General features: G+C 39.7%; 1 protein-coding gene across 1 annotated transcript in view; it reads right to left on the bottom strand.

The window, feature by feature from the left end:
- The window catches only part of cdh2 (cadherin 2, type 1, N-cadherin (neuronal)), a 44,007-nt gene extending 32,061 nt beyond the window's left edge, over positions 1–11,946 (bottom strand). Inside the window, 2 exon segments of the mRNA XM_046836589.1 lie at positions 7,856–7,964; positions 11,709–11,946. Coding sequence (XP_046692545.1) covers positions 7,856–7,964; positions 11,709–11,780 — 181 coding nt within the window. The 5' untranslated portion in view covers positions 11,781–11,946.
- Between the last annotated feature and the right edge of the window lie 2,277 nt (positions 11,947–14,223).

The raw sequence follows: 14,223 nt of genomic DNA, 5'->3' as shown, positions 1-14,223 counted from the left end.
ACAACCGGGCATCCTGTAATAATCTTTTAACACTCAAAAGAGGCTTATGAAAGGGAGGGAGACACAGGGAGAAAGAGAGAGAGAGAACAAGAGTTTTGTTTGTGTGGTGCATTACTGGGTCAGTCTTCCAGTCTCCTCTGTAGAAATGCCAGAACCTCAGCAGCCCTGCATCTAAAAGCATCCATAAGTGCCAGCTCTCACAGCTTTGTTCAAATCTAATATAATTCAGTACTAAGTGCAAACAGCCTCGCCGTTTGATCTTGAGCAAAAGCACTTATCTAAAAAAGAAAAAACATATCCAGTAGCTAAAGTCAACCACATCCAACTACACGCTTTTCCAAATATATCGCCACCATGAGCTTGGGATGAGAACCAGCTGGAGCTAACAGACAGGCGATGTTATGCAGGGCTCAGACCTGATGCACCTTTACACACACACACACACACACACACACACACACACACACACACACACAAAATATACGCCTTGTGTTCTAAACTGAGCTACCTCGTGGCACTGTCTGCTGTAGATCAACTCAAGCAGCCGTGAGGCCGGCGCCCCGCCGAGCCACACATCTCTCGCCTGGGTCAGACAGGGCTATGTGCTATGACTGACACGACCATGACATCTGAATAAAATGTGACAGACGCGCAGACACGGTTAAGGTGAGAATAAGGATTTTTTTTTGGAGCGATGATTATTTTTGGGCTGTTCAAGGTGCCTCGAGTTTGACAGTTCGCAAAATGTCTTCTAGACGATGGAGGAACATGGAAGGGAAGAGGAATCACTGTCAGGCTTTACCACTGATTTCCGACAAACCTAACAAACAGCCATAAATATGGTATTAGGTTTAAGGGTGCATTTAAATAACACTCGTCTTTAAACTTCTATAAAGATTTTACATACTGGAATTAAGCAAAAAAAAAGGCAATAATGTGTGCATTGACAAACTAGACATAGTGAAATATCCACATTAAATCACATTCTCTTATTGTTTGCTGCCATCACAACTGAAATTTTATCATGGCTTTGATTAACCTTTATGTTGCTCAATAAAATGAATGAATGTATTGTATAGTATTTTCTATCTTACTGTAACTGTCAATACTTACTCAAGCAGATGCATTTAAAATATTGCAAAATCTTCTTTTCTATTGGTCCACAATTATTTAATTGTCTCTCTCTCTCTCTCTCTCTCTCTCTCTCTCTCTCGTGTCTCTTTCTGTCTGTCTATTTGACACACGGACTTCATTACCTTACATCGATCTGGCAAAACAAAGAACCTGGAAGCAATGATCACTACATCAATGTGTGTACATGTTTGCTTGTGTGTGTGTGTGTGTGTGTGTGTGTGTGTGTGTGTGTGTGTGTGTGTGAAAAATAAATAAAGAGATTTAGCAGTCTAAAGTTATGAACCAGTTCAACCAATATGAAGTAAATGGTATTATGCTAAAAACAAAAAAAAATTGTAAGAGCCTCAACTGTTTAGGGATGTTGAAATTGGATGCTCTATTGACATCTTTTATTATTACTACTCCTTTTAAATTTGTTTTGATAACGACAGCCTGTGGTGAATTAGATTAAGCTATTTCACAGGTAGATGGAGCACAAACAGTAACAGGCCACAAGAACACCGCTGCCAGCTCTAACAGCTTTCCAAACTTAATATTTTATTATATTAACTCAACATATAGTTTACACTATATGGACAAAAGTATTGGGACACCTGGCTTTTTCAGCCATATGTGGTTCTTTCCCAAACTTTTAACATGAAGATGGAGGAACACAATGGTATAGAAAGTGTATGGATGCCTTCATTTGAAAGAGAAGACCCAAACCTGTTTCTCCCCATAAATATATTATTTGGAGTGGCTAATTTTAAGTGTCCTTCTATAGATCTCTGACCTCAACCCTAATAAAAATGAGCACAAATCTCCACAAACACACCCCAAAATCTAGAGAAACATCTTCCTAGAATAAACTTTCTTTTGGCTTCTTCCATTAGGGGTCGCCACAGCGGATCATCCACATGTTTGATTTGGCACATGTTTTTACGCTGGATGCCCTTCCTAACGCAACCCTCCCTATTTATCCGGGTTTGGGACCGGCACTAAGGCTTGTGCAACCCTAATGGCCTGGATTGGTTCCCTGATCAGGGATCGAACATCTTCCTAGAATAGTGAAGGTTATTATAACAGCAAATGGGGACCTAATGTGGAATGGGATGTTCCGAAGGTACATCTTATGGTAAAGTGTCCACAAACCTTTGTCTATAAACTGTATGTAAAAAGTAATGGAATCTAAACAGATTAGAAACATTATTTAGTCTATAACAAAAGTTCAGAAATGTTAAAATACTGGTTCTACTCATAGTGAAGACGCCAAATTAAATCTTCTTCCACACCACTTTGTTGTTTCAGCGTCTTTATCCTAGTTTACTACAGGCGTCCTTCAAAACTCTTAATTATTCATGACTGCTACGATTCAATAATTCAGTAATTAAGGGCATGAGTGCATGAGCTCGCCTGCCTGCTCTGTTCAGATAGAGCCACCAGTGATCTGATGTATGAACAAAGTGTATGCTATTTGCCACACACAGCAGCTCTACTCAATTACACACACACACACACACACACACACACACACACACACACACACACACACACACACAAAGAACACAAACAGATGGAAATGAGGCAACATCTGGACTATATGATTGTCAAATTCTTAATTTACCACATTTATAGAACATAAACCATACAGTTTAGCTAAAATATTAACTAAGATAACATGCAGGAGCACACTGCTAAACACACTGCTCCAGCAGCTCTAAATCTGTTTTTTGAAAATTTCCAAATGTATTATGTATTATCTGCTGAGAACATCTCTTAACTTTCATATATATCTTCATATATTTATATCTATATCACTAAATCAGGAAGAAGAAAAAAAGCAACTGATTTTTTATACACTATATGGATAAATATATTAGTAGACACCTGACCATACAATGTGCTTTTTCAACATCCCACTCCATATTTAATCACTATTTACTGTTATAATACCCCCACACTTCTGGGAAGATTTTGGAGTGTGGATCTGCAGAGTTTTGTTTATTCAGCCACAAGGGTGTTACCTTTTCAGAAATATTTAAATGTTTATTGCTGAAATTGCAATCTGCGGAAACTGAACCCATTTAGTGCATTTAATTGCCATATTGCATCAAAATGCAAATAGAAATATTAAAATAAAATACAAATAACAAAATAACAAATAAAAAAATCTATTTCAAATTATAAAAAAAAAAAAAAAAGGTAAACGCACTGTATGGTGTTTGCTTTTATGTTTTAGTTTGAAATGATCCCAAACTTTGGAAACTCTCTGTGCTTTGGCCTGAATCTTCTTCTCGCTGTTTTCTCTCCATTTCTCTATTTTTCTGCAGCGTCTTCTGTGTTTTACCTGTTCAGGGGTCTTGATTTATAAACACAGAGTACTGTGTTTGTATAAACGGAGCACTGTGTTTCCCTCACGGACGGGTACTCACGCACCACCCGCTAAAAATGAGACCACTCTGGGGTCTCATTTATAAACGTGACGTACACACAAAACTGTCTGAAAACGTGCGTACGCCACTTTTCGACACAAAGGTTATGATTTATAAAAAAAACAAACTTGACGGGAGAAAGTGTGACCTGTAAGTAAACTCTGAGCCCCGTATGCGTGGAAAGTGGCGACGACGTTTCAGCCCGTTTTGTGCATACGTCACATTCATAAATGAGAACCCAGAGTGGTCCAGAGTTTAACGGGTGGTGCGTCAGTAATAATGGTCCATGGGGAAAAACAGTGCTCCGTGTATAGTTAAATGGATTAAATGAAGAATCGAGGCAATGCTTTTTTGTATTTGAAGTACTCGAGTTACTTGAGGAATCATTTCAGCCATAGTACTGATGTAGGTGAGGAGGCATGGAATGCCACTGTACCAAAGGCCAGTGTTCCAATTCATCCCAAATGTGTTAAGTAGGGTTAAGGTCAGGGTTCTACAGCAGGACCCTCCAATCTAACCCATGTAAACCATATCTTCATGGAGGCAATATATTTCCCAATATACCTGAGCCACCTTAGATCCTTAAATGAACCTGATTATCCAACATGCTAACTAACTTACACAGCTAGTGAGTTCTATTTGCTAATATTCACTGATAATACATACATCATCATTTGTAAGTTACTGTATTTTTTACAGCAATGATTCCTTTTCACATAGATGCCTGTCTTAATACTTCTTTTGCTGTAAGTGTAAGAAAATCCTTACCTTATCTTGGAAATATATTTACATTCTGTTACAAACAGTTATGCTTCTTTCAGCAAGTTTCTGTAGAGCTTCATATACAAAGCAATTGACTTTTAGTAGTAGACTACATTTTAAAAGTTTTTCAGTGGACTGTACCCACCGCAGTAGAACAATTGCTTAATCATTTAATCTGTTTTTTTATTGTTGCACAAAGGATTAGTGATTAAATATATCAACTGTTCCGAAAAGAAAAAAATAATCTCAATCAGCAGTGCAATATAGTATTTACTTCAAGGACAATTGGACATTTATTAGTTCGGTCAAATCCTGTTAATTAGGGGCTGGATGTAGGAGTTCATATTACCATTTTAAAAACAGATATCACAAAAGCTCCCAATATACCCCCTTTCACAAGCACACATAGACACACACACATACACACAATGTCTGTTCCTCCTTTAATTCCAGTTCAGTCAGCCCATAGAGGAGCGCTGACCCGCATACTGATATCCTTCTCACTGCTGCACTCTGATTGGACAAACTTACTGCAACACAGTCTTCACGTCCCAGGCAAAAAATGGTCTTCTATTTCATTGTCTGTCTGACCTAACTCCCTCGTTTTCTCTCTTTCTTTCTCCAAGATTTTCTTGTGTAAGTTTTAGAACCCCAAAAACTTCTTGCATGTCTTTTCATCAGAAATGATCAAACACACACACACACACACACACACACACACACACACCTCTAGAGTAGTGCTCTGTGTGTATGCTTGTCTGTGTTAGTGGGCTCTGATCAGTAATGTAATCAACTCTCAAAACTCTACATTTCCTTGTGATCATGTTCTCTCATCTAGCATGCCAAAGCGAGCTACTTTTTTGTTCAGATAACACAGAAAACTTGCGGGCAAATCCGGTATTTGTATTCAGGTGCTCAAAACATGAAGGAAAGAGAGAAAGGGTATCAAAAGAGAAAGGATATCAAAGCACATGACAAACAGATGAGATTAAAATAGTGTCATAATCTCAAGTTGAACGCTTGAAAGAGAAAGTGATGCAGAGGTGTGCAATATAGCAGCCCTATATTTGAAGACACACTTTTCACAATAAGAGCAGGCACATCAGGATATTTGTGTGTGGAATATATGTGTGGTTTCAGTGATCTATAATTACCATAAAAAATGTAACTTTGAATCAGCCACTAGCATTAAACATGTTATTAAATATATAAAAATGTCATGTCCTGTGACCAGTAAGTAGAAAAATACAGAAGGAGGAAAGATAAATAATGATGAAAATGAATATCCACAGGAAGTAGTTATTTCTGTATCCTTTGTCACAGCATTTTGCGAATTTTATCAGTGGCGATCACCGAGGGGGTGGCCGGTGAGACACCTCTAACTGTATATTCCTCAGTTGAAAAGGAGAGAAAAGGAGGGAAAGGGTGAAAGTATTCATCCCTGAGTCATTTGCTTTAAAAAGGGTGGTGATGAATGAGTGTTACAGAAACAAAACATCCTCCTCATGTTAGACAAGAGACTCCCACTAATCCGTATACAGGGGTCAAACCCCCCTGAGGCACACACACTGGCCAAGAAAGAGAAAGAGATGAATGGAAAGGATGAGGTTTTCACGCCTGCATTAGCAAAAGATACTGTTAGCAAAGGTATTACCAGGGACAAGAAGAGTCCAGACAAAAGGGATGAGATTGTAGTAAAGGACAAGGTTTAAGTCAGTGTGTGGGGGTGTAGGGGTTTGTGTGTGTGAGTCTGTGGGAATGTCATCTTTTAACTGGAAAGAACACGGAAAGTCTGTGAGTCAGTATGGATATCAGCTGGCTATTCTTTGTAAGTGCATGACTATTCAAGGGCAGTTTTACTGGATGTGCCCCACACACACACACACACACACACACACACACACACACACACACACACACACACACACACACACACACACACGTAAAATGAGTACTGGAAACTCCCCCCAAGATGTGAAATGTAGACTCCCTGTGTGAAATCTAAAGCCATGGTTGTCTCTTTTGTTTTAATTGCTCTAGGTCAGTGTAGGTGCGAGTGTGTGTGTGTAGGTGAGCTACTTTTTCACACAGATCAAACATAAAGTCGGGGTAACAGCTTGTGTCTTTGTATTTCAAAAAGGTACACAGCATGCAAAGTGTTGCAAAATGTTAAAGAAAGAAAAATACACACACTGTATCTGTGTAAATAAATGAGCTGTTCATAGAGGGTTTTCTATCATTACCAGAGAAAATGTAAGCTCTGATCTCAGTCTGGTGTAAAAAGCCTTTCAGATAAAAAAGCACTATTCACCATGAGTAAATGTAAACTTATAAATCGTCTATTTGAAGAATGGATTGTGAATTAAATGAGATGAGTTGAAATGAGCTATGTTTCAAATGCTTGTGTTTTACCTCAGATTAAGGTTAGCTAGCAATGCTCTCCCATTGAAAAAAAAACAACAACAACTTAATATCTATAAATGCTCTAACACTCATCTTATAGTAAGAAAAACAAAATTATATTAACCAAAAAGGTGTCAAAAGATTTGATATGCAGAAAAAGAACACATGAATATGCTAGCTAGCTACCCAGCAAGCTATCTAGTAATTAGCCAAATTAATGGCACACAAGAAAATGAAACAAACTTTACAGATTAATTAAAATAAAAAATAAAAAAAAACACTCAGACAAAATATGGTAAAATTGATTGTTATCTCTGGCATGTTGTTACTGATTTGTGCTAGGTTTCTATTATTATTTTTTTTGCTTTTTTTAAGGACAGTCACATTGCTGATTTCTGATCTTTATCTATAAGTCTGATCTTTATACTCATGTCAAGCACGAACAGCAATTCAAGAGAGGAAAGAAAGAGAATGAAATGAAGAGAAAAAGAATGATTATTTTGGATTAAATTAGATTAGTTGGCCCTTTTGATAGCAGTTGAACAGTAAAAACTGCTCTGAACAAAAGGCATTGTGGGTAATTAATAAGTGCAAAACACATTCGCATTTCCTCCCTGCTGAAGTCAGCTCGTGTGGATCTCTGAACTGTGATTAAATGACCATATGAGTACGGGTGAGTAGGCTCCGTGCTATTGACGGCCTCCTCGGATGGTTGTGTAATCAATGCCATTGATCGGTGGATGTTTCAGCAGTGTGTGCAAACCAAGCAATTTGATATTAAACCGCAAATATCTCACGCTCACAACAAACACACATTCCTTTCAAAGTGAAACGATCACTTTTACCTTACACACACACACACACACACACACATTTGGATGCACTAGCCTATAAACACCACACTGATTAAACACAACACTCCCTTTTCTCTGCCTTCACATGAACACACAAACACAGGCACACAAACCTCTCCTGACACACAAACACACACCATTTTCTCATCAGCCAGTTGTAGAAAGGCAGAAAGTAAGGCTGAGAGAAGATCCTTCTGCAATCCGCCACAGTTGCCTTGGCCATCTGTAACATCAAGCTGCAAATGCTGCAGGAATCGAATGCACAGATCTCAAAAGGACTTCCTCACTCACCTTTAAGCAGGGCCTGTCCTTCAGTAATGATGTCATTGACCATGATGCTGTACTCTTGCTGGGTGAAGGCTGGCTGGCATGGCATGGCCCCCTCAGCCTGCAAAACCACCTGGCAAAGTATACAAACCACGTCAATTAGAAATTATTAAATACATAAACATTAAACACCACGCAGAACAATATGACAAGAGCCTAGTAACAAAATTATTGTCAGTAGTAGTGATGAACTATGCGTTTATATCAAATTAATCTGACCTGGGTGACAAACTGTGTTGCAAAGTAAAACCTAGGGGGTTTACCATTACAGGCTGCCATGGTGGATCATCCGTCTCCATACAACCCTGTCCTCTACATCTGCTTCTTTCAAACCAACTCATTCAGGTTTATGCATTAACCAGAAAAAAAAGTCTAATATTTAAATTTTTATTTTACATCTGCTACTCAGGTTCCGTCTTTGCTAAACAATCACTACATAGTGTACTGTAGACCTAATAATAGGGACTCACTCAAGTACATGCTTACAATGTTAAATACAAAATTACCATGTTTTAATTTTATTATATTTATAAATTTTATATTTGACGTGCTTTTACATTCCTTTTCTCTAATAGCAAAGATCACTTGTACGAAAATGTGTTAACTGCATGTCAAAACATTAGAAGTATAACATATTGTTCTAACCATTCTTATGTCGATTATAGCTTTCAAAAAAATATTAAAGTACTGTGAAATGACTATGATTAATATTTGAACGTGTTCGACAGCCCCAGTGTTACAGTCTGATGACTTCCACTGATCGATGGTTCATTTCGCTCAGTAGAGCAACATGCGGTTGAACTGACCTATATCACAACAGTGCGCAACTCGGTTCCGCTTATCATGACCTCTTGGCATACTAGGTATATTTCATTGTGTAGTGCCACTGGACATCGATCCATTGATTTAGTGGCTCAAAATGGAAAAACATTCACAACCTTCTCTTCTGTCTGCTAAATTATTCAGTATATCTCATGAACGTCGTATTCCCCGAAGGGCTTGCCATGCGCTCTCTTCTCTTTTCCTCTCTCTTCCTCCCCCACCTCCACTGCTCTTTCCTTACCCCCCAATGGCACTGAAGCATCTGTTGTTTTGGAGTGGGGTGTAATTAGACTGATGAGGTCATGAGGGCGAGACGTTGCCAAGTGGGGCTGACTGTCCAACACATGGTCCGGCTTTACAAGCCAGGTCTGGAGGCACACTTGGTGCGCACACAATGAAAGTTCGCAAGTCCTCCAGCACTGCACACACCTAGTAGGTGCCATTATCTGGTACGGTATACTATCGAGTATTTCTTTTTTTAATTAAAGCACAGTCACTACTGCTGCTAAGCAGCTTGGATTAGGCAGCCTGGGTAGCCTTTGTGTGTGATAAATGCCTGCTGAGCCTTTTTGTCAGTTTAATTGCTGCCTGATCAGCCAGGTTGTGGTAAATGTGTAATCTTTTTTTTTTAAATACAACATCGTGACATTGTTATAAACTCTGATAAAAGCTTAGGCTTTTAAAAAATGTGTGAAAATTTCGTATCGGCACACGCCTGGTGCGTGACAAAGCAACACAAAGCAACTATCAAGCCATGACTAACAGCTGAAGCTCGTCTTCACTCTTTATACAGCAACATAAACTACAGAAACCACACTGCAAGATCGACTTCAGATGCTGTACGATAAAGTCCGTGAGCCCCAGTGTGGCCAAATGCCTATTTTGGCTCTTGGAGAGTGAACTGAATGATCAAAGGCAGACAGTATTTGGTTCCTGATGTCCACTGTGAACTGGCCTCTTTGTTTTGGAGTGAGATCAGAGGAAGAACGGAGACGGCTGCCTTGTTTGTTAATGAGACGGCTGATTCACCAAACATGTTAATTACTTGTTACCTCAAAGGGGGCTTGAGTGACCTGTTACCAGCTTTCGCACACAATGCTTGATAAGTCACTTTGCGCCGATTTCCATAGAAACGTGCTGGTGGTCACAATGTGACATTTTTGCTCTCCGGTGTTTACTTAGCACCTGTGACTCACTGGATTGAAATCTGAGTTTTTAACCACGGATGTCAGCATCTGCACAGCACTGTGCTGTCGCTGCATATTAAATATCCATACAGATGGATAGGACTAGCCAAGATGTAGCTGACACTAGGATTCAAGAAGGAGGAAGCAAGAGAGAGAGAGAGAGAGAGAGAGAGAGAGAGAGAGAGAGAGAGAGAGAGAGAAGCGGCATAGGAGAACAGACCGAGGTATCAGTTAATCACATTTCCTCTTTACCAAGACCTTTAAGCATGACCTCCAGTGTCCCAATCTGGAGCCAGGTTTGCATGGTTGGAAACACACACCCCACCCTATGTTTCAAATACACACAATGCATTACATAGGTGAAAGCAAGCACACATAATACAATAAAGCCTGCTGCTTTATTGTATTATGTGTGCTTGCCTTCACCTATGTAACCTATGCAGCCACCGCAGACTTTATATATATATTCCACATATACATTACAGCACACTAAAATCCTGTTTTTTTGCACATCCCATTCCATCTTGTTAAAAAGCCTGGGTCAGAGCACATGATCTGCCATTATACAGCATCCCAGGAGGAGAGAGGGTTAAAGGCAGATTCTTGGTGCTGGCCTCAAACCCTTGACCTTCTGATCAGTGACCACCAAGCCACAATAAATTAATATAATACAGCCACCTCATAAAATATCATATCACTTCTAATACTTTAAGCACAAGGAGATCTAGCTCTGGCTTTCTAAAGGGGATGTGTCTCGAACATTTTCCGAAAGCAGGAAACCCTTGAAGAACCTTTCAAATAAATTTGGTATATTCTTTTTTTTGTCAAGTGTGTCTCTGTCTCAGATACATTAAAGGAATAATTATTTATAATCTCGTAAATCTGGTTTGGATTCTCACAAAATGCTTTTTAGTGCTGGTGCTGAGTTTTATCTCCACCTCTGCACAGGATGCCTGGACTCTGATAGATCAGAGCTGTACTTGTCCAGTTCATGGCAAAGTAGACTACTTGTCCATAGGATGCACCTAAACACTGTTTATCCCGAATATCCGGACACTAAATAACTAAATAACAAATTCAATACCCAACCGAGAAATCTCATTTGCAGGACTGAGCGTCTCTCAGCATGGAGCCCATTCAGAGAAACGGCATTAACGCCCTGCGGCGACTTCAACGAGCTCTTCATTACATGCTTATTGAAACCTTCTTCGTGTCATTGTTCACAACGAGCACAACAGCAACCCAGTGCTTCTTTTGCAAAACTTTCAAGACCAGAAGGAGAAGCAGAGAGAGAGAAAGAGAAGGAGAGAGAGGGGAAAAAAACACCTAGGTGCTCATGTTTTCATTCAGCATGGGACGTTTAACACGGTCACGAGCCGTTTACACGAGAGGTACACTCCGGGAGTCTTATAATACAGTACAATACACTGCACTGTCCAGGGGAAAGATCCACTACTGTACAAGAAGACAAAGTGCACAATAATAATAAATGCACCAGTGCTGGTGGCCTGGGTCTAATTGCATTGCCCCCTATACGTTTAGCATAACTGCATGCACCATAGTCTGTAACCCGAGCATCTCTTCTGCTTGCATTTGGGAATAAATTCTACTTACAGCAATGCACGAGCAAAAAGGAGCAGCCTGTATAGTCAACACACACACACACACACACGCTTTCTGACTTCCACCCACAAACACTAGTATACAAAAACACGCAAACACAATGAGGCAGCTTCAGCATCGACGACTGACCATCGCATCTCTCTGAGCTTAACATGCATGCGGGCATTGCAGTTCGTGCAATTTACCTGCAAAGCAGCGACGAGCGTCAGCACCGCGCATCCCTTTTTGCACATGGTGCGATTTCTGTAAATTCTCATCCGTTCGCTGTGTTGATGCTTATAGGGCTTTTTCCAGCAGCTGCAGTGTAGGCGGCATGAAGCGACAGCGTGATCCGCTACGTGCTTTCTCTTTCTGTGTGTGTGAGTGTGTGTTCTCTCCGCTCGTGCTACAGCTCGTGCTCTTGCTGCTGCCGCTCCGCCTGCTTCAGCGCTCCGCAGCTCCTCTCTGACTCAGTATCGCCACCTAGCGGTTGAAATCTTACACGCTGTCAATCTGCTCTGCAGTGTCTTCCCCAGGACAGGGCCATGGACCGGTACCGGGCTGAACCGAAATCATTTCAATTTGGTTTGCAAGGTGTCGATGCTAATTTCTGCACACTTAAGTGTTTTGGTCGCAGTTCTTTCTATGCATCGTTAAATTTAGCTCCCCACGTATTCTGTATTATGGTGACATCAATTTTCATTATATATGAAATCAAACAAATAATTAAATCATCTAATTTGTGTTATAATAAAATAATATGCACGTCCCCTCCCTGGGCCGTTTTGCTTGAAAACTGACCCCAGATGCAAAACTAGTTAGCTGCTCTAGGTCTCATCCTTTAAGCATTTAGGAGATAAGCTACAAAGGTACAGCACCTAAAGAGACTTACAGTGACAAAGTTACTGGAGATCACGTCACCCTTTGTGGATCCAACAAAGACATGGAAATTAGAACCAAAATCTCAAATTTGGACAAATTAGGACAGTTTTCTACTGATCTATGTTCATTCCTTGTGTTTCTTGGTCTTCTGCTTGTTGTCCTTCCAAAGTAATGGTTTCTTTACCACAATTCGACCACAAAGATCCGACTTGCACAGTCTCCTCTGAACAGTGGATGTTGAAATATTTCTGCCACTTGAACTACAAGAAACATTTATGTAAATTGACAGTTCATTCCAATGAGACCTGATGACTTCTGAAAACATGTGGATGTGGTGGTGTCTAGACTAAAAACTAGAGCTAAAATTGGGCTTTGAAAAACCAAAAACACAGAAAAAAAAGCATGCTCTAACACCGAAACTGAACTATGGCGACCGCTGGCGAGAGTAAAGCATAAAGGCCGGAGATGCGCACATCCTGGCGGCATACCAACATATCGTACCACATATATGCTGCTCCGTTTGCCTGCCGTGGGAAAATGACAATATTTTTCAGTCAAACCCTTGTAACTCATAACCTAGACTACCTGTGGGGGCCCTTAACCAGAGAGACCAGAAGTCACATTCTACCTTACTAGGTCTGAGTTAACAGTCAAAACATTTTTAATAACAAAGTGCAAATTTAAGTAATTTATCAAGTGTTACATTTCTAGTTGTCATTAGAAGACAGTCAGTGATTGAGTTTTTGGAAAGCTAAAGGATGTTCAGTCTACCACATTCAGCAGATGTCAGAACAGAGAAGAACTTGTAGGTCTAACTGAGTAATGCAAAAGCTTCAGAAGAAGGATTGAATTTTCCTGGGTGTGTGAAAAACACTACACCATGCAGGACACAGAAAGTCCAGGGTTGGTAGCCTGTGAACATTAGAGTGATTTTGTGTATTTTTGTACTGACAAGTTGTTATTTACAAGTCTCTCTTAGCTCTGCTTTTCTCTGAATATGGCAGGTGTCATTAAGTGTAAATCAACTGCACTGTAAGCATGCTTGGTACATTAGTTGATTGGCACTTTAATCAACATACACAAGAAGAAAAATAACAGTACTGTGCTTTTGTAAATACTGACAGGATATGAATATTACTATTTACATACAACTTACATACAACTAGAAAAAGGTTGAGTAAGTATATCTCCATTGTTTTAATCACATTTCCATGACATCAGTGTTATCAGTGTTAACACTGATGTAGATGAAAGCTGGGAATGATGTGGATGATGATAATATAGTTACACATTGAAGTGTGCATTGATTTCACCAATGAAAGCACGTTTACACTGGTCGCAAGAGGCTTCTGATTGAATCCCAAACTTGTGTAGGTGAAAGTCTACACACTTGACATAGGTGTGTTTCTAAGTTTGGTGAAATATGTCACTCTTCAGTAAGGTTGAAACGATTCCTCGATTAACTCGAGTAATCCGAATGCAAAAAAATGCCTCGATTCTTCGTTTTAGTCCATTTAACTACACACAGAGCATTGTGTTACCCCACGGATTATTATACTGTCGCAACCAGCCGCTAAACTCTGGAGCTGTCTGGACAGAGAATATAGAAGATGCTGCAGAATAAAAGAAATACTGGAACGAGGAGAAAACAGCGTAACACAATTTTTTTTTGCCTAATTCCGACTTTTGTTCTCGCAATTCTTATTTTTATATATTTATTTTTTTTGCAATTCCAACTTTATTTCTCACAATTCCGACTTTTTTTTAGCCAATCAGACAGCATCACCAGCTCTGTAGTGCCAGAAAGCTTTACACATTGAAAATGAAATCAGTAGAATC

The sequence above is a fragment of the Silurus meridionalis genome, chromosome 23, assembly GCF_014805685.1.
Source record: "Silurus meridionalis isolate SWU-2019-XX chromosome 23, ASM1480568v1, whole genome shotgun sequence".
Classification (NCBI taxonomy): domain Eukaryota; kingdom Metazoa; phylum Chordata; class Actinopteri; order Siluriformes; family Siluridae; genus Silurus; species Silurus meridionalis.
The sequence above is the reverse complement of the archived record's forward strand: the minus strand, read 5'-3'. Positions and strand labels throughout refer to the sequence as shown.